This window comes from Temnothorax nylanderi, unplaced genomic scaffold (assembly GCF_030848795.1).
Source record: "Temnothorax nylanderi isolate EJ_2023f unplaced genomic scaffold, tnyl_v1.0 TNYL_tig0994_pilon, whole genome shotgun sequence".
Lineage (NCBI taxonomy): Eukaryota > Metazoa > Arthropoda > Insecta > Hymenoptera > Formicidae > Temnothorax > Temnothorax nylanderi.
The window spans coordinates 1-19,000 of NW_027250056.1; the positions used below are offsets into that span (position 1 = coordinate 1).

The 19,000-nt window shown below is 36.6% G+C and overlaps 2 protein-coding genes and 1 long non-coding RNA gene across 4 annotated transcripts; 1 reads left to right on the forward strand and 2 right to left on the reverse strand.

Moving 5' to 3' along the window:
* Positions 1-7,589: 7,589 nt before the first annotated feature.
* Positions 7,590-14,422, forward strand: LOC139786265 (calcium release-activated calcium channel protein 1). 2 transcript variants are annotated; one of them, XM_071725427.1, is made up of 4 exons: positions 7,758-7,814; positions 10,909-10,991; positions 11,219-11,347; positions 11,967-14,422. In XM_071725427.1, the coding sequence occupies exons 3-4, from the start codon at positions 11,225-11,227 to the stop codon at positions 12,492-12,494; spliced, it is 651 nt and encodes a 216-aa protein (XP_071581528.1). In that variant the 5' UTR covers positions 7,758-7,814; positions 10,909-10,991; positions 11,219-11,224; the 3' UTR covers positions 12,495-14,422. The 2 variants fall into 2 exon arrangements, with proteins under 2 accessions (XP_071581529.1, XP_071581528.1); XM_071725428.1 differs by lacking the exon at positions 10,909-10,991 and having other exon boundaries at positions 7,590-7,814.
* Positions 14,009-15,526, reverse strand: LOC139786267 (uncharacterized). The gene is made up of 3 exons (XM_071725430.1): positions 15,351-15,526; positions 14,512-14,804; positions 14,009-14,223 (listed from the first exon to the last, which is right to left on the reverse strand). Exons 1-3 carry the CDS (start codon positions 15,524-15,526, stop codon positions 14,009-14,011), a joined length of 684 nt encoding a protein of 227 aa, XP_071581531.1.
* Positions 15,527-18,337: 2,811 nt separating this feature from the next.
* LOC139786268 (uncharacterized) lies at positions 18,338-18,965 on the reverse strand. Its single transcript, XR_011722240.1, has 2 exons — positions 18,858-18,965; positions 18,338-18,495 (listed from the first exon to the last, which is right to left on the reverse strand). It is a non-coding gene; the product is annotated as an uncharacterized lncRNA (long non-coding RNA).
* Positions 18,966-19,000: the final 35 nt, after the last annotated feature.

The window sequence follows — 19,000 nt, forward strand, 5'->3', positions numbered from 1 at the left end:
TGTATAAAATTTTGTACAATTTTGTACTTGTTGTTGTAAACTATTTATTACTATACTTTTACCGAGGGCAAACCGCTGCAATGCCAATGCCTACTAATGCACAATTTCTAGGCATTACTGCCGATTTTTTTATCTAATGCCCACTAATGCCCAAGCAATATTTTTGTTTGTTTCGGTGATAATAAAATAGAAAATATAGTGTATACAATATAAAAAAGTAGTATATGCATTGTAATATATAATATTTTATGTTCTTTATTTTGTATTGTATGCATATTTTTATCAGGTAACTTAAAATTATACGTAATGCATTTCTGTATAAAACATTTATTATATATTATGCTTATATATCACATACATTTGTTATAAAATATTATAAAATTAATATTTATTATAAAACAGGCAATTAGACTGCGGATATAATAAAAATAAATCTACATAAACATATTTTAATATTATTAAATAAACTCTTAACTCTCTTATTAACTTATAAACTCTTTGCGTATAACTAAAAAATCTCTTAATATATAATAAAATAAAATTTATTATTAGTTTGCAAATACTACAAATAAAAGAGTATATCTATATACTTATTTTCTTTCTAAGACTAGTTGTATCTATTTATTTCAACGTAATCCGTAGAAATTTCCAGCAGAAAAAAAACGTTCAAAACTCAAATGTGAATTTCCTTGCTTCTAACGTCATAATCCCAGTCGCGACAAAGAATTAAAAGCCTTAATCAATAAGAAATCTACGTTTTGTTAGTTTATATTTTTATGTATAGCCGCTAAATCAGAAGATTTTAATTCAAAAGGTCCGGTTCCGATTAATTCAATTGGACCGTAAAAAATATATTTTAATTCAACAAACGTTACATCTTTATCGCGTGGCCAAATAAAAGAATTAAGTTCAGATTTTAAAAATTTTATTTTTACTTTGTTGTCATTACGATGATCAACAACCCGGCCAATATAATAGTTGTCATCATAGAAAACAGCATAATACTTTTCTAATAATATTTCAGGTATGTTCGCGTTACAAACGTTTGGATCATTTTCAAAGAAACATTCTACTTTTGACTCATTACGCATTTGATCTTCTTCAGAAGAACTGGAAACTTTTTGGAGATTTTTTTGTTCTTTTTAGGTTGCATCTTTGTACAGCTTTTCGTTCTTTTATTTGTTGTTTTGTTACCGGTGATAATCTTCGTAATCTATCCGTGCTGACTTTACCTTTACATTCATCAAGAAACCAACAATAAGAAGATTTTTTAACAATCATTATTTTGTCATTTACTGTAACTTCCACGAAAGGCGAGTTTTCTGTTATTGATTTCTGTGATAACTGTTTTGAAAAGTCTTTCAATTCTAGATTCTTTAACTTATAATCGTTAGAATTATCAAATAAAATTGAGTTGTCAACATCCTCGGCATTTGTGCTTCTAGCGTTTATAGTGCAATCGTTATCAATTTCACGTTCTACATCATCGAATTTATAATTATCTTCTAACATTTGTAAAGGGATATCAACAAATTTCCAATCTGTATCACTTTCTATTTCATACCTAATTCCTCAGTATTTTTTATAGCATTTTTTAAAGCCTCCTCAACAATTTCTTTGATATTTAAATTTTGTATGACTTCATGTGTAAGAACATTTGAATTTTTGACGTTTTTTTGTCTTCTCTGGGAAATTAAATATCGTTGAAAGATCATTCGTTATAGCATCTATCTGTTTAATCCTATCAATACGATAAATTAAATCTTTATACTGAAATTAATGACAGTAGAATAAGTGGAAGTCATAGATCGAGCTGTCCGAAAAAGCTTTTCGCACATTTGGCTGCTAAAAATTGTCGGGCGAAACATTTCAGGCATCAGAGTTTGACTGTTCTTTTTAAACAATGTAATTAGTTTGATTAAATTATGTGCATTTAATTCTATACACAGGTAACAGTTACTAGTTAAAAAATTGTCTTTTATATAACGCTTGTTTCTTTTTATCCATGCTCGCCATATTCTTAGAAAAAAGACTGAGTACCACATATAATAAACTCGAATACGTAAAGGTGTAGATTCATCTAGAAAAGATAGTATTATGAAATTCATTATATTTAAGTAAGCATTGTGCCGTTAGTATTAGCGATTTGTTTTAAATGATTGATTACAGATGAGGAACACATTTTTCCCTGCAGAGTAATTCATTTTATCCTCTCCTTTTAAATCCCAGGAAGTTAGAAGATGTTTATCTTTGGAAACAGTTTTTATTAAATAGTGAAGATGATCTACAGTAGCCAAATAATTTCCCATTTGAAGCATTATCCCTTCTTTTAAAATCTTGTCCGCATTTTGGTATAATATGTGTTGTATCTTGTACATAACATTCTTCTACTTTATCCATATTAACTTGAAACCAAGGCCACGCCGTGCTCCACGGGAATATTTGATTCGAGATTTGATTGGTTATAATCGGTAAGCAATTATTAAGACGCATTGCTTTCAACAAACGAGTGTCACCATCAGATGAAAAACCTATAATAGTAATGCCAAATTTTTTTGCTTCTTTTTTCATAAAAGTCCACCGCTCAAGAAATTTTTTGCATCAAATTTATTATCTGTGCTAAACAAAGATAAACAATATGCAGGGACATCGCGAGATAAAGATTGAGCCATTATTACATATGCATACGTAGCTTTACTACCAATTTTAAAAAATTTTGTATAACTTCTGCAGATGTAGCAACATATTTATTTTGGTCAGTAAACCATTTTTAAAGGTAAAACAAATCCAAGCACTTTATTTGCCTAGAATCATATTCAATTTTTCCCGTAATGCGTGTAGCATCTTCGGCAATCCAGATTACTTTTGAAGCATTTCTTTCCTTTAAATGCTGCACTAAACCTTTAAAATCTATTTCGCCTTCCTCAGTATATCGACCTTTATATAAATATCTATTTAAAGTACTTATTGAAGGTAATGCGTTTGGTAAATTCGCGTGTAATGTTTCATATAGTAACCTTCCCCCTACGTAATAAAGATAGATGCTAAATTTTTTCGTAGCTTCATCATAGGAATTTCTATTTGGATTTTTCACATTTTTTAATGATATATCTAAAAGTTTCTTCATAAAATTACTTATAACTAATCCATTATCTTTAATAGAGAGATCTGTTTTAGAATCTATTTCTGAATTTTGTAATTTAGTTAAAAGATTTTCCATTACTTCACCATTATTACATACAATTTTGGAAATGTTTCAGCTATATCTTTATCATTCTTATCTACATATTCACTGATCTTCTCTATATTTTCTGTATCTTCTACTGTATTTACTGTATCAATAATTTCCGCTTTATCTGTAACTTCCGCTACATCTTTATCTTCCTTATTATTTATATATTGACTAGTCTTGTCTATATTTTCTGTATCTTTACTGTATTTACTGTATCAATAATTTCCGCTTTATCTGTAACTTCCGCTACATCTTTATCTTCCTTATTTTTATATATTGACTAGTCTTCTCTATATTTTCTGTACCATCTACTATATTTATTGCATTTTCCGAGGTATTTTCTGTATTAATGATAATTTCTGCTTTATCTATAACTTCCACTATATCTATACCTTCCGCTATATCTATAACTTTCGCTATATTTATACCTTCCGCTATATCTACATAATCATAATATTTTTTGATAACAATGATTTAGTTGTGATGAATTTTGATGTGTTTATTAATAAATTGAAAGTTGAATAATAATCCAAACTTTGATGAACTGCATTTAGCAAATTTACGAATAAGTTGCACGTCAAAAGAATGTTATCGCACAATGCAATTCATCGCATCTAAACTTCTTCGTCGCAACGGCTGTTATCAAATAATTCTCTTAAAGCCTCGCATCCATTTTTATTTACTTTTCCTTGTGTCCGGAACGGCTGTTTCGGCCTCGTCTCTCGGCTTCCTCGGCGTTGTGGATTTTGCCGTGCTTGCGTGCTTTGGTCGGAATTTCTTGCGCCAATCATCTGACTCGCGCGTTTTCTTGTTAGTGCGTTGTTCGCGCGCTTTATAATATTCGAACGCGCGCGCTTAGCGTTTGCGTGTCCGGCCGCGATGTAAATAATCGAAGGAAAGTTCCGATCTAATCCACCGTGTTCTGCGTGGTCGCTTTGTCTATCATTTTCGCGCGTCTTCTTAGTAGTGATGCAATGTTCTAATTTCAGAATCGCGAATGGTCCGGATCTAACGACCGTGTTCTCACGTGGACCAACGATGCGATAGTTCTTTAAAGTGACGGTTTTTATATTTAAAGACTTGTCGACTTCGCGGCAAATCGCTTCGTGATCAATGGTTAATTTTCGAACGTTATCTTGTCACGTCGTCGGCGCGCACGAGTGACGAGTGCTCCGTTCCGTGTGACGACTTCCGCCGCTTCCGCGTTATCGTCGATCGCGGAAGAATGAGTTCGTCGTGAGGACGATCGCGGTTCGCTGCGCGCGAGCGACGATTCATCGTATGTCACCGTCACACGGTCTGCGTCTGCGTTAATCGCGATTTAATTCCGTACGCGAGCCGCAACGGCGGAATCGTACGTGGCGTTCTTTGGACCCCCTGTATTTTTAGTGATATTGGCAACGGCGCGGCCGCTCTCTTGGATGACGGTGACAACGCGATAACTGCCTTTACAGTTTACGCGAGAAAGCGAAAAGAGACGTACGGCCGGCCCGGTAGATTCGCGACCGACCGAAACTCGCCGCCTCGCTTCTATGTTTGTCCCCTCTGATTCGCCGCCGTCTAGGCGGCAGGGTTACGTATATATCGCGATTTGTTGTATGTTGGTACCGCACCAGTGGCGTAATCAACGGCCGTTGGGTCAAAGTACCGATGTCAGCGTGTCTGCGATACAAAAAAAAAAAAAACCGGAGCAGTGAGCAGCAAGTAGAAAAAAGAGGAAAAACCGGATACGGATCGTTAAGTTGATTATATGTATCGGTGGCGTATGTATCTCTTTGTTTTATGCCTTATTTGCTCACGGCACGTATTATGCGTCTTATTTTGTAAAATCGTTACCGAACTCGACGAATTGAGAAGTAACATAATGATGCTGTCTAAAAGAATCAAGAGATTTTCAAGTATTTCTATACTGTAAAAAATCCTAAATTATTTATTTAGTATAAAAAATGTAAACGTACATTTATAACAAGAATGAAAGCTTCAATTTGCATAAATATTAAATACTAAATATTTCTAAATTTATAAAAAATGTGAAATATAATTTGTATAAATGTACATTTTTTGTATAAATGTGTTTAATATTTGTACAATGGAAATGTATACTTTCATTAAAAATCGTATAATTCGACACAAATGGTTATCGTAAATCGTATGATTTTTTCGATCGTATGATTTACGATAATTAAAAATATATTTTATATAACAAGTATGATTTTCATACAACGGAGATGTATAAAATTTTTGTACAATTTTGTACTTGTTGCTTGTATACTATTTATTACTATACTTTTTAGTGAATGAAGAGATTCAGATACGTCGATTATACGCCACTGTGTACAACGGCGACAGAATAGGACGATTGCACGAATACTAAGGGCGATTATCATTGCCGGTGTGAGAGACGCAAAGCCGTTTTAAATGAATCAGCGTTTAAAATTGTAATCTCTCCGGGCGATAAAACGTATATGTAAACCACCACCTAGATGTGACTCTCGCGAGACGAAACAATCTGAACGGATATGGATATAGGAGAATGTAAGGCTGTTGGTTGATTACATCAAACCTATTTTGTTTTTGGTTATATTTGTCCCGATATTTCTTTATTTTTAATAAAATAGACTTGCAAGGGTTCATATCTTAAGAAAAACTTAAAAAAGCGTAAGTTTAAGAAACTATGAGAAAAAGTGCAGCTATATGAAAAAATTAACATAGTTTATTTCTTTGTGTCATGCGCGGTTTATCGATCAAGTTCCGCTAATTCATCAATTACCACCGCGAAATTTTCAACGAACAATTGATATTTAAGAACAAAAGAAAGGGAGAGCAATATCTACTTCAAATTTATCTCGAATAATTTTATGAAAGTTGAGAAAGTTGAGTTCTTGCTCCGTTTGCGTCGGTATAATTTATCTCCTGCTTCGAAGACGCAGAAAAGACTTAAATTATTCTTTCAAGATTCGAAATAAGTGCAACGCGACTAAAATAAAATAGAAATAATACGACAAAGAAGAAGAAGAATGCGTGTAAAATATAAGACATATATTAATGTTTCCTCTTTTTAATCACCAGACAGATTATATATGTAATCATATATTATAAGAGATTATTCCGTTAAGTTCGTATTTTTCTCGGTACGTCCCGATTATTTTCTGCTCCAACTAATCGCGTGGTCAGATCGGCGATCCTTTTCAACCAGCGCTCTCTGGTTTGACCCAGACCGCTTTCCGGCGAGCGTGCATTACATTTTTCGACCTTGCGCGCGTGCTACAAAAACGTATGTGGCGACGAGCGCATTAATTTACGTTCACTGGCCTCACGTCGCGGATTTTCAATCGCTCCAGTTACTGCGATCGGCCGACAAAGCGTACGACTCGCGTGAGCCGTTCAATTGGCACGTTCGTTAAAGCAAATCAAGCGGCGTGTCGCGTTTCGCGATACCGCACCGTCGACAAAAATCTCCGCCGCATTCTTCTTCGTGAAACGCACGGAGTAAATCACGTAAAAAAAAAGTAATAATGCCAATTTTTCTTTTCTTACGACAACACTGAATGAACATTTTTTTTTCAAATTTTATAGGTATGTGAGTGTATGATCTTCGTCTTATGAGCGCCAGAAGATCTTTGTCTAAGAAATATAAATGATCAGTTGAGATTCAGTGCCGAACTCGAGGCCCGATATAGCAGACGAAATTAATGATCGTAAACTGGCGAGTGAATCAAGGACATATATATACACACATACATATATCTCTAATTACATTCCTTGGCGCGCTATAAAATGTAGGACACTTCGGCGTCTCGTATTTCGATTTTATCTCACGTGGTTTAAATTGATGTCACGTGAAATCGAAAACGGAGGGTACCGGGGCCGTCATCTGCATGTCAACAGCATTGAGTTATGTCAGCGACAGCTTTATATTTCACTTCCTTCAGCGCGCGTTTACTGTCGTACATCGTTAAGAATTACCGTGCGGCTTAGATAAGTGGTGATGAGAATAATCAAGATTAATGCGATCTAAAATAGAGAGGAATTTTCGAGCTCCTCTACGGGAGGGAGCGTTACTAATCGTTACTTCTGCCATCGGTCTAAAATCGAGATAATGAAATAAGACAGACACATAAAATTCAAGATGTACATATTTATACATATTATAATATTACCTAAATACACAAGAAAATATATTAAATAGCAAATGCAAAACGTGCAGCATAATTTTCAACGCTTAAGGTTAAATAAAATTTCCAAGATATTTTTTTAGCCACTCGAGAAATAAAATAATCGTATTACTGTCCGTCTTCTCGAGCGGTCGCTTCTCCGTAATTGCGCGAGCGCGCGATCGGAAGGCCGATTCATTCTTCTCATTCATTCCGGTTTCGTTGCAGCTCCGGACCGAGCAGCGCAAGGATCAAGCCTGATGTCCGTATGGTCGACCAGCACCGGGCGCAATTCACTGTTTGGGGCGGAGAGCGGCGGAGCGGTGCTCCCCACTTCGCACTTGCCGACCCACGTACACGTGGCGCACGAACACCTGCGCAACGCTGACGGCCACTGCTTTCACAAGCCGTTCCACGATTACTGTCAGGTCGGTAGACTTGCCCTCCAGCTGATCCTTTTCCACGGCAGCGCAGAACTCCTTTCCTCCTCATCCGCACCGCGCCTGCACATCGCAAATCGCACGCGTATCTTCCCCGTCGCCGCTTTTCGTTCTGTACTGCTGCCGCTTCGATATCTCGCGCGCGCGTCGCCTTCCATTGTGTCATTATTATTCTCGTTCCTGGTGCTTCGTCGTTGATTTGAGTTAATTGATGTTTTTTTATTTTATTGATTGCCGAGAAGATCGCAGGAACGTTAAAGATTACGTAGTTCTCTTGATGGCTGAGAAACGATCTGCTGTTAGCGTATTGAAATGTTGTGTTTTAAGTATAATGATATGTGTACGAGATACGAGATATAAACATTTCCGATATAAATTGTGAATGGCTGCGTTGCAACATTCAGATAAAAAATTGTCTACTTCTGTATAGCGATTATATGAAATATTTAACATTTTAAAAATAAATAATTATATTTATTTATTTATTTATCTTTTCAAGTTGTATTTTTTTTTATCAATATGCTAGACTGAGAAACGTATTAACATATGTAAAAGTAGAGTTCTCTTGAATTAGAATTTGTTTTTTATTACATAGATTGGATTGAACAAATCGATAATTAGAGAGCTGAATTAAATAACTATTAAGTATGTTAATTTTTTAAATTAGTGAACCAGTTCCGATAAAAACACTCAATTATTTTTTTATCATTACTCCACAAAATAACGTCTAAATCACCCGTAAGCTTTCACCAAATCTAATTGTTGCGTAATTGCAGAAATAAGAGTAGAGAGTAATTGAGATTTTTTTTAAATATACATATTTAAATACATAATGTATATTTTACATTTTTTAAAATCTTATTCTGCTATCAAAGGTTTCCAATATGTTACGGAGAAACTGAGAAGTGTTCGACAGTAAGATTGTGGCCATTAAAATATACATTAGATTTCTCATGATTCTAGCGTACGTTTTCATTGCGCCCGTAATAATAGATCTGTTTTCTTTATAGTCACAATATTTTCTTTAAACGCCGCTTTAAAACAGGAATTAAGAACGATATAAACAATACCGATTTTATAACTGAAAATCTATTGATATAAATATTGATGTAATTAATTAATTTATATACGTTATTTCTTTCTCGTAATGTACGTCTCTCTTGTGAAATGTACGTCAAGTACATTAAAAAAATTGATTTGTTTGATTGGTATTGAGAATAATACTAAAGTTAGTATATTGTCGAGAAATTATACATATATCAGTACTACAAATATTTTTATCGGCATTTGATATCTAATACTGGTATAATTAAAGGCTTCCGGCGTTGTGGTTTTATAATAACAGAGCTATTGCCGACACCGGCATACAATTGCTAGCGAAATTATTTCGGTATTTCCAGATCTTGCTTTAAAACAATACTGCGCATTACATCGAACTCGATCATACGGTCGATCGAGCATCGATGCAATTCCCTTCAATTCCTGTTTTAATTGCGTTTAATCTCGTTCAATGAGCGACAAATGCATGCCTTTTTAAAATTTTCTCCACTTATCGATTATACCTACGTTATATTTTTTTGAACATCGCGGTTATATCTGACTTTGAGCGCGTAATTAGTCGCATATTTTTCAATTCTTCACTCTGCATGTGTGTTACGTACGTATTGATAATTATCCGGATGTCGTTCGTAACGATAACGTCGTAATACCGTACTTCCCATTTTTTTTTCTTATTTCCATGCTGCAGAGATCGAGTCGCCGAGTCGCCTTTATACTTTATACTCGCAATTCACGGCAAAGTGGTTTTATCGAAAACAAAATATTTCCAATATCACTGATACACCCCCGTACGTTCGACTGTATGATGTAGACTTTAAATCATGTTAGTTAATTAATCTTTGTTACGATAAGAAAATTTATGTGCATTTATTTCTTTGAGTGTGCCGCATGTTTGATTGCTGTGAGCTTATTGCGATTAACGGCATACTGTTAGGTAAACATACGTATCTACAAATATGACGCAAGGTACGCGACCTTCTCATCATATACGCAACCTCTTGTTTTTATTTATTGTATATTAATATACCTAACGTATGCCTCGTCGTGTACGCCGATCACGCGTTTGTAATCACTTGTTCATTGTTTACGAGAAAAAACAGACTTGATGGAAGAAACGTGAATAATCCGTACAAGTCGGGCCAATGCAACTCGCGAGTAAGCGCGAACGCTCGAAAGTGCTGCCTGTGTACATTACATCAAGTTGTCGAAATACGCAGATTAACATTGAGTATATCTCTTTCTTAGCTGTAAAAACAAACAAAAGACTGGCATCGTGTGACAAACGTGTTTCTTTCTCGCTCGCCAGTCACTATCTTCAACACGTATTCAAACTGACTCAATGGTAACATCTCGTGGGTAGAAAAAGACAACTTATTTAATTATTGTCTTCTTCACGTTCGTATCGTGTTGATATTTATTTATTATTATTGTTTAAATCGTCAGACTTATGAGAATACAGATCACACGAACGCCAAGAATCGAGAATATCTCGAGAGCAAACATTTCGCACATCTTGTGGCAAGATGCTTGTAAGTGTCGCGATATTTTGCAGTGGGAGCACATCGTTCAGATTATTTTCTATCTCGCGTTACGTACGCTTTTTTCGCGACTTTTGCATCATCTTCTATTTAACGTGCTTGCGATCTCGTTAACTTTGGCCCCTGCCCAAACCGGAAACCTCAACCGCGCGAAGATCGGCGACCGCGAATCGAATCGAGTAACATCTTTCCGGCGTAATATGTATAATGAAACATTACAGCGAAACGGCGCGAGTCACGATGTAAAGTCCCTCGTGCATGCATCAGCGCAAGTACCCCCCCGAAACGCACGTGATGTCTTCATGTATGTGTACGCATGCTCATGCATGTAGCGTATGTACGTGTTTCTTCTTCCTCGTGCTCGCCAGACCTCCCGCAAGACGCACGGCAGTCGATCCTGTCGATCTCGTCATAACGTATCAGCCGCCGCACGTCTCTCGTCTCTACGTTTTTCATTAATTTTCCTTATTATTTGTTTCGTTCAGCACCCATTGGTTTTTTGTCCTACTACTGCGGGACTTTTGGCAAGTTCTCCCCCGTTGGCACCGACGTTGCCATCGATCTTCCGGTACGTGCCTCTCTTTCTTACTCGTGCTTAAGCTTCCACGTGGAGTTTACCTTCCCCCTTCCCTCCCTCCCTGTGAGATCGCAAGATCAAGTGTCGCAAGTGTGCTTTAGTATCCCTCTCTCCCTTCCTCTCCCGTCTTTCGGTGAGACAATGAGAACGCGAGATCGCGGCCCTTCCGTCCGATCCGAACTAATTTGCCATCTTCACGTTCGTTTTGTTCGCCACAGTCGACGATGTCGCAAGCGGGGGATGGTCTTCACACGCCGAGCTACTTGTCCTGGAGGAAACTGCAGCTGAGCCGCGCGAAGCTCAAGGCGTCCAGTAAAACGTCGGCCTTGCTCTCCGGTTTCGCTATGGTAAGAGAACGTCGCTCGCGAAAGCGTATCGGACCTTCATTTAGACCGTTTCCAACAGCGACAAGTTTTTATCGCAAACTCTGCGTTCACAGATCGACGCGCGTCCGCATCCTCTGCGATTAACTGATCGAGATAACCGTAATAGAGTCTAGCGTTTGGTTTTGTAACGATTACACGGAAATGAAAAAAAAACCCCTGTGAACTGAAGAGCATAATTCCGGAAGCGATTTGTATTGTTTTCGGATTAAACGAGCCCACGCGAATACTTATCTCAATCAAATATCACGCAAATAAAAGGTATTTAAGTACGCGCGCGTATAAAATTGCAATACCTACTCATTTTAATATTAAGTATTATTTAACATTAAATATTATCAAAATATAGATATTTATTTAAATATTTTTGGAAAGCAACTCGCAGTTTTGTGTCATACTTTTTCAATAAGTTTCACTTATTTCTCATCGTACGCAGCGAGTTTGCGGAATCTAAATGCGTATTTAACGGAAAAAATTAGCATTTGTTGATGATAATTCTCGTTTCTCGATGACGTGTACGTCGAATGATAAATGCGTCGAGGTAATTCCCGAGACTGGATTAAGGATCTATTACTGTTCGCAGGTCGCCATGGTGGAGGTACAGCTGAATGCCGACACATGCGTTCCACCGGAGATGCTGATCGCCTTCGCCGTGTGCACGACCTTGCTCGTGGCCGTACACATGCTGGCGCTGATGATATCCACGTGTATACTGCCGAACATCGAGGCCGTTTGCAATCTCCATAGCATAAGCCTTGTGCACGAGTCACCGCACGAGCGTCTACACTGGTACATCGAGATTGCGTGGGCATTCTCCACTTTGCTGGGCCTCCTTCTGTTCCTGTTGGAGATCGCGATACTCTGCTGGGTGAAGTTCTATGACATCTCGAAGGTCGCCGCCTGGTCGGCCTGCATAGTGCTGATACCGGTGCTGATAATATTCCTCGCGTTTGCGATACACTTCTATCGAAGTCTGGTCGCGCATAAGTACGAGGTCACGGTGTCCGGCATACGGGAGCTCGAGTTACTCAAGGAGCAGATCGAGTCCACGGATGTGGAGGGTAGAAACGGCGTGAATCTCTTGCAGACCCCGGTAACGCATATCGTTTGAATCGGTCTTCGGAATTTTCCCTGCCGCCGGAATTGGACTCGTGAATCGAGCGCGACAAGAATTTCCGTTCCGCGGAACGCGGCGAGAGAGAGAGAGAGAGAGAGAGAGAGAGAGAGAGAGAGAGAGAGAGAGAGAGAGAGAGAGAGATATCTTTTATATGACGATGTGCTGCGATGAGTGTTGGCAACGTTTCTTGGAGGCTTCTGCCAGAAAAGGGAGTCTTTCGAGCGTGAGCCATTCGAAGAACATGACAGACAGCCGTTTTCTTCATACATATCGGCGCATATGCGCTACAGATGTTACGAAGATTCGGTCAACAGATAAGATCTTCCTTTTTTTTTATACGCGTGTTCTGTGATGTAAATTAGTATAAGCGCGATGAGACTTCGTTCGTCTGCACGATGCGCGCGTTACGAAAGCATCGTGTCGGTTTTTGAAAGGTGACGAAGTTCGATAACGTCGTTGTATATGTAGGCACAAACACATTCCTTCATTCGCGTTGCGACTTAAAACGTAGGGACAATAGTATGTTTTAGGGATAATGTGAGATCCTCTCTCACGTGTCATCGCCGTGTACAAAAGGCGATAATACAATAGCCTGAATTATCTAGAACTGATGCGATTAATTGTGTACTCGAATGTACTTATCTTTTGAAAAATGCATGTTTATCCAAGAAACGCGATCGACTTTTATATTTCTTAAATGTTTTGGCGTTATGACGTCAGACATGTATCGACAACGCGTTCTGTCACAAAAATTTGCCATCGCTGACACGAAAGTCGATATCTTTCTTAAATAGAGATCTAACTCGCAGTGACAGCAATTTCCCTTATCATTCTTCAACGCGCAAGTACATAACTCTCAAATACACGTGTTACGACTGCCGTAAAAATAAGGAACGATATGTCAGCAAGCGGCGAGACTCGGATGTACGCGACATCGCTTGAAATATTACAAAAATGATCGCGGATGAAAGTCGGGAACGTGTATGTCTTATTATTTGTATCCTGGTAAAAAAAAATTCTCATATTTTCTCATAAATTTTCTACAAATTTCTCATATTTTAGATTTATGAAAAATTTTGAAATAAATATGTCAAATTTTTCAGATACTTTTAGAAATAACTGAATGAGAATTTTTGGAATATTTCAGTATCTGTATGTATGAACATTTCCAATAAATTGCGTGAATTTCTCATATTCAGAAAAAATCTGAAATATTGCATTATTATTTTTATTTCATTATTTTGTCTGAGATGTTCTGAAAAACATTCCAGATCGTGTAAAAATTCTGAGAAAGTCTTAAAATTTTTATAGAAATTGTGATTAATAATATGAAAAATTCATTTTTCGATCAGGGTACGTGCGAAACGCGCTGATCGGAGTGATTGGCAAAATAAAAAGTCGTACGTACGAAGTTCGCCGCGAACGCGGAAAAGACTAGTGAAACATGAAACATGTATGTTCAAATCGATCTAGAGAAAACGTAAACGAGACGACGTGACGCAATATGCTTATAAGTGTATCGCTGCTTGACCGTTTATCCTTGAAATGTATAATGTCGGATGTAAAGCTGGCGGTCGGCAGTCGACGTCCTCTATCGTGCTGTTCATGCAGACGTCATTCTCCCAACGACCCTCTTGCACTTGACGTCTGTCTAGGTGGTAGAAGACACCCCGACCTTCCTTCTTGCCATTTGTAAACTGACCCTCGTAAAGATTACCGTTTTCTATGAGGATTTTAAGATAAATATTTATGGGAATTTTTAAGTAGTACAGAGCGCTTTGAATGAGGGACGGCGTGATTCCGAGTTCACAAGGTTCGCGAGCGCCGAATACGAGAATAAAATCAAACACAAAGCGGGCGCTAAGGAAGATGTATCACCTTTTGTTCTATGTAATACGTAATTAAAAAGAAATTAACAAACATTTTCGAGCGGACTCATTCTACAAAGTCATAAATTCTAGACATATATGTATATGTATACTCTCTTTTTTTAATTAATAATACTTGCAACCTTGAATAAGTATCCCTTCTCCATGATAACGATCGTTTAACCACGTGCCCTGGTAATATCCGCTGCCACACTTGTACCAAATCCGGCCGTAACCGTCCCTCTTGTTCTCCCGAAACGTGCCTTCGTAATAGCTGCCGTCCTTGTACCAATTGCTTCCAAATCCGTGCTTCTTTCCCCTCGCCCAGTCACCGGCGTACACTTTGCGCACCTCACCGTCTTCAGTGATTTTACTGAGGACGCCGTAGCCATGTCTCAGGTCGTTATACCAGTCGCCTTCGTACATCCAGCCGTAGCTGCGAAGGAACAATTCCTAACGAAATAGTGAACGAAATATCGCCAGCTTAGATGTATACATGATCTCGCGGTCTCTAACGAGAAATTATGTATATAATGATATAGCATATATTCGATTATGATTTCAGAATTATATTAAATCGATACCCAAAGCAGGCATTCTATCCTCTTATACAAATAATTGTTGTTACATATTTAGCGAAAGAAGATCCTCATAATAGCGAAATTACGAATAGAACAGTTTTTTTGACGCTTAGATTGTGTATCGATATTGTAAAATTTATAATTCTTGTTAATATCTTTTTTTATTCCTTATATTAATTGATATAATTAAAACGTAGATATGCACTGCTCAATATTTTCATAGAAAGGAGTGCAACTTCTATAAAAAAGATATAGAGAAAAAAATATCACGGTTATTGTATTAAAAATAATAATTGTTTTACGCGCGTTTTGCTGTATGTAGAGATATTTGGTAAAGCGAAATTGAGATTATTGGGCTTAAATGGACGAGAAACTTTGAGGGAACATAATTTTCATAACACCTGTTGACTCCTATGCCTTTGCCCTCTCTCTTATCGTTTCTCCATTCGCCCTTATAGTGCGCTTTGGCGATACGTTTCGTCTCGGGGAAATATATAGCTTGGCGCCAGCCATTTCGCTTGCAAACCTCTGCTCGCCGTTCGCACCACGTGGCTCGCTGCGGCTTCAAGAACGGCATCGCGCCGAATATCCGTGAAAAAAACGTCTCAATTTGTCATTCCGCCGATTCCGCGAGCGATCAACTATCTTCACAGATCAAGATAAAAACTGCGTAATTCACGCCGCACGATGCATTATAGTGTGTGCAAGAAGAAAACAATTGCATTTTTTATTTTGTAAAATATATTTGGCTCGAAAAAACTTTAAATTTTCCTCCGTGCTTATTCGATATACGCTTTGTTATATTTTTTAAATTTTATTTTACGTATTTAAAACTATGTACTTCGCGTGTGTCACTGAAAATGTCTCAATATACAGATTAGAATTTAAGGACTCTTTGTATTTGTCATCTTGAATTTTTGTTTTGATTCCATTTTCGTATTCGGAAGTTCCAAAACCCTTTAAAAATAATTATATATTTGGTATATTTTCTTCTAAAAAAAAATAATTTAAAAAATTGGACGTAAAAAAAGTTAATTTTATTGGTGGTTAATTCAATCGACAAGATAACTATATATATCATCGTCTCTAATTTTCTTTACATTTTTCGGATAAAAAATTAATAATTTTATCCGTTGGTAAAAGATTAGATGTTACTTCTCAGACAACACGCATGTCTAAAAGACATCTTCTCTTTTAATTTTATTTTGCACTTTCTTATTAGTTAGATTAATTACACAGGCCAACAAAAAAAATTTTTTGTCAAGTGTTTCGTATAGATTTTCGGTTACAAAAACCAATACCGCATTCCAAATTATTCTATCACGTCAGATCTTAAAATTATTTCGAATTTTTTAAATGGGAAATCAGCAATTTATAGGGAAAAAATTTATAATAAATCACTAATCGTCAATAAAGTAATAAAAATGGATAAATGTTCGATTTATATATGTGTATAGCATTGATTCCTTATTAGCAAGGAATAATAAACTTTGTAAGCCTGTGTAATTAATCTAACTAGTAAAAAAAGCGTAAGATAAAATAAAGAAAGATAAAATAAAGAAAGATCTAATTCATTCTTATGCTTCTCTTTGTACATTTTATTATTTCGATGAACCGCGCCCGTATTAATCATTAACGATCCAGCGGTTGGTCAGTCAGGCTACTACTGTGAAGCGCATTTTACTGTACAAGGCATCCAAAATTTAATTTATTAGAAATTATTCAGAGAGCAAGACAGGGGGAATGTTTTCCGAGAAGTTAGAAAAAAGAAGTAATTGTACCTATAATAAAAAAAAGGATATAAAGATAAAACGGCAAATTATTGAGAAATTATCGTATGTAAAAGAAATAAAGCTAATCAATAAATAAAAACAAGTCAATAAATAAAACAGATGGCAGTTGTACATACGGAAGTCTCTCGATAATAGGAGAATAATCATTAAAAAGATCTAATGTGTCCTTTTGAAGGTTGGTGCCATTCCTTTGTCTTTTAATGTAAAACATTTCGGAGATACTCATTTTAATGTATGTAATAAATTCTCTATATTTAGGATTTTAACGTCATCCCAATTAAAAAAATTCATGTCCGTTTAATCTGTTTAAAAAAACTACAGAATAGTCTCTAATATTTTCTTGGCATTAATTAAAAAATTATTGATGAAATTATAGAAAATGATTAATTGGTTCTACAAACTAACTTTCTCAGGGAGATATCTTAGTTTCTTTTCGCATTATTCCTTCTGTCAGAATGAGAGCGCATATATAGTTATCTCTATTTGCTTCTATCTCCGTTTCGCATTACAAAGCTATTACTTCTTTTTTCTCTTCTTCTTTTATTTGTAAAAGTCATCATCTTTGACTTTTTCACGCTTAAAGTCAAATTTCTTCTGTCAAAAAATCTTGTAAAGCTTTTCAGCATTTTAAGTCCGAAGAAGAGCCAATTTTTGGCGGCGATGACTCTGATGGATCCGAAGACCACGTGTCCGAGCAATCGGAGGAATCTTCGAGTGATGGCGAAGAAAGCAGTGATGAACTGAATATTTTTCGGCATACTAGACCAAGCCGCAGTCAATGCACGAATTTTGCTTAAATGCAAAAATAGCGTGCGAGGAGACACGAGTAAAGTGACAGCAGAGAGTCGTGCCTTAATCAAATATATTTACATTTGGTCAAGGCACACCTGCAAAAACGATACACAATACCAACAATTCGCAAGGACATCAAATGCGGTATTGCGAATATCCTGCACCTCCAGGACAGGCCTGCATTTGGAGAGGACCGCCCAAAATTGGATAGGCAAAAAAGATGTAAAATTTGCCCGAGAGGATCTGATAAAAAGACGGGCTCCATGTGTCCCACTTGCCTTCGACCGATGTGCGACAAGCATCGCGCATATTTATGCGTTGAATGTGCCTATGGCATCGAATAAAAAATTGTAACCTTTTATTTATTTAAAGTATGTAATTTGCAACGTAAATATATTTTTTTCATATTTTTTAAACCATTTTTCATAAATATATTGCTATTTTTCCATGAAAATATCTTTTTTATTTTTCCGCAAAAAATCGCACCTTTATACCTCAAAATAAATATACTTTTTGGAACGGCCGCATAAACTGCAATAATCAGTGAAAAGTGCATCATCTGAGGATGAAAAAACCGTTTGAAAAATTAAAATATCTTAAAAATTGAAAAAGTTACATTAGTTTTTGTGAAAAAAGCCACTTTTCCGACTTTTTTTTCCAATAATTTTTTTACATATGCTAAATTAATTTTTTGCAAATCAAGCCTATACAGTCTTTTTAAGAGGGTAGTCCTCTAAATATGGCTGAAAAATAGGTGTTTTTCGGAATTTTTTTTTAATACTAAAATAAAAGGGAATGACAAATTTGAGTGTATCCATTTATTAATCATATAAATAGCTTTCGGGCATAATTTTTTTTTACTCCATCGGCCGCTTCCCGTGACCGCTGCACGAGGTGAAAGCACCCCTTGTCCTGGAAACGCCCATTTTCGGTGGCCGGCCTGGGGGTCTTCCGATTGGTCCTGCAACAAAATAAATGTTTTTAAGTTATTGTCAAATGCTAAATCCAGTCCCCTACGTAGGAGAATTGAAAAAAAAAACAAAATAAAAAATAATGACGTGTTAAAAAAACGTTTAAAAAAAAACGTTATTTTTCAGCCTAAAATCGGCACAGAAACGTGCACCGAGCACAGATTTTTCAAGGGATCCAAAAACGGCTACGTAGGGGACTAGATAATTCAATTGAGAATGCGAAACGCAAAGTCCGATCAAAATCGTACGTGTCGATAAAACGTTATGCCGGCCACTGATTTCAAAAACACCGTTTCGAGAAAAACGCGTTTGAAGTTTCGGATTACATTTTTTGCAGTTTAGTTCAACATACCTCTAGTCCATACATGCCTGGCCCATACAGCATCCCTTCGAGGTTGACGTGGAGGGCTTCGTCCATCTTTTTCTTTTTAAAAAATTATTTAGAGGACTACCCCCTTAAGGAAGACTTAAACTACAACAGGATATTTTTTTTTT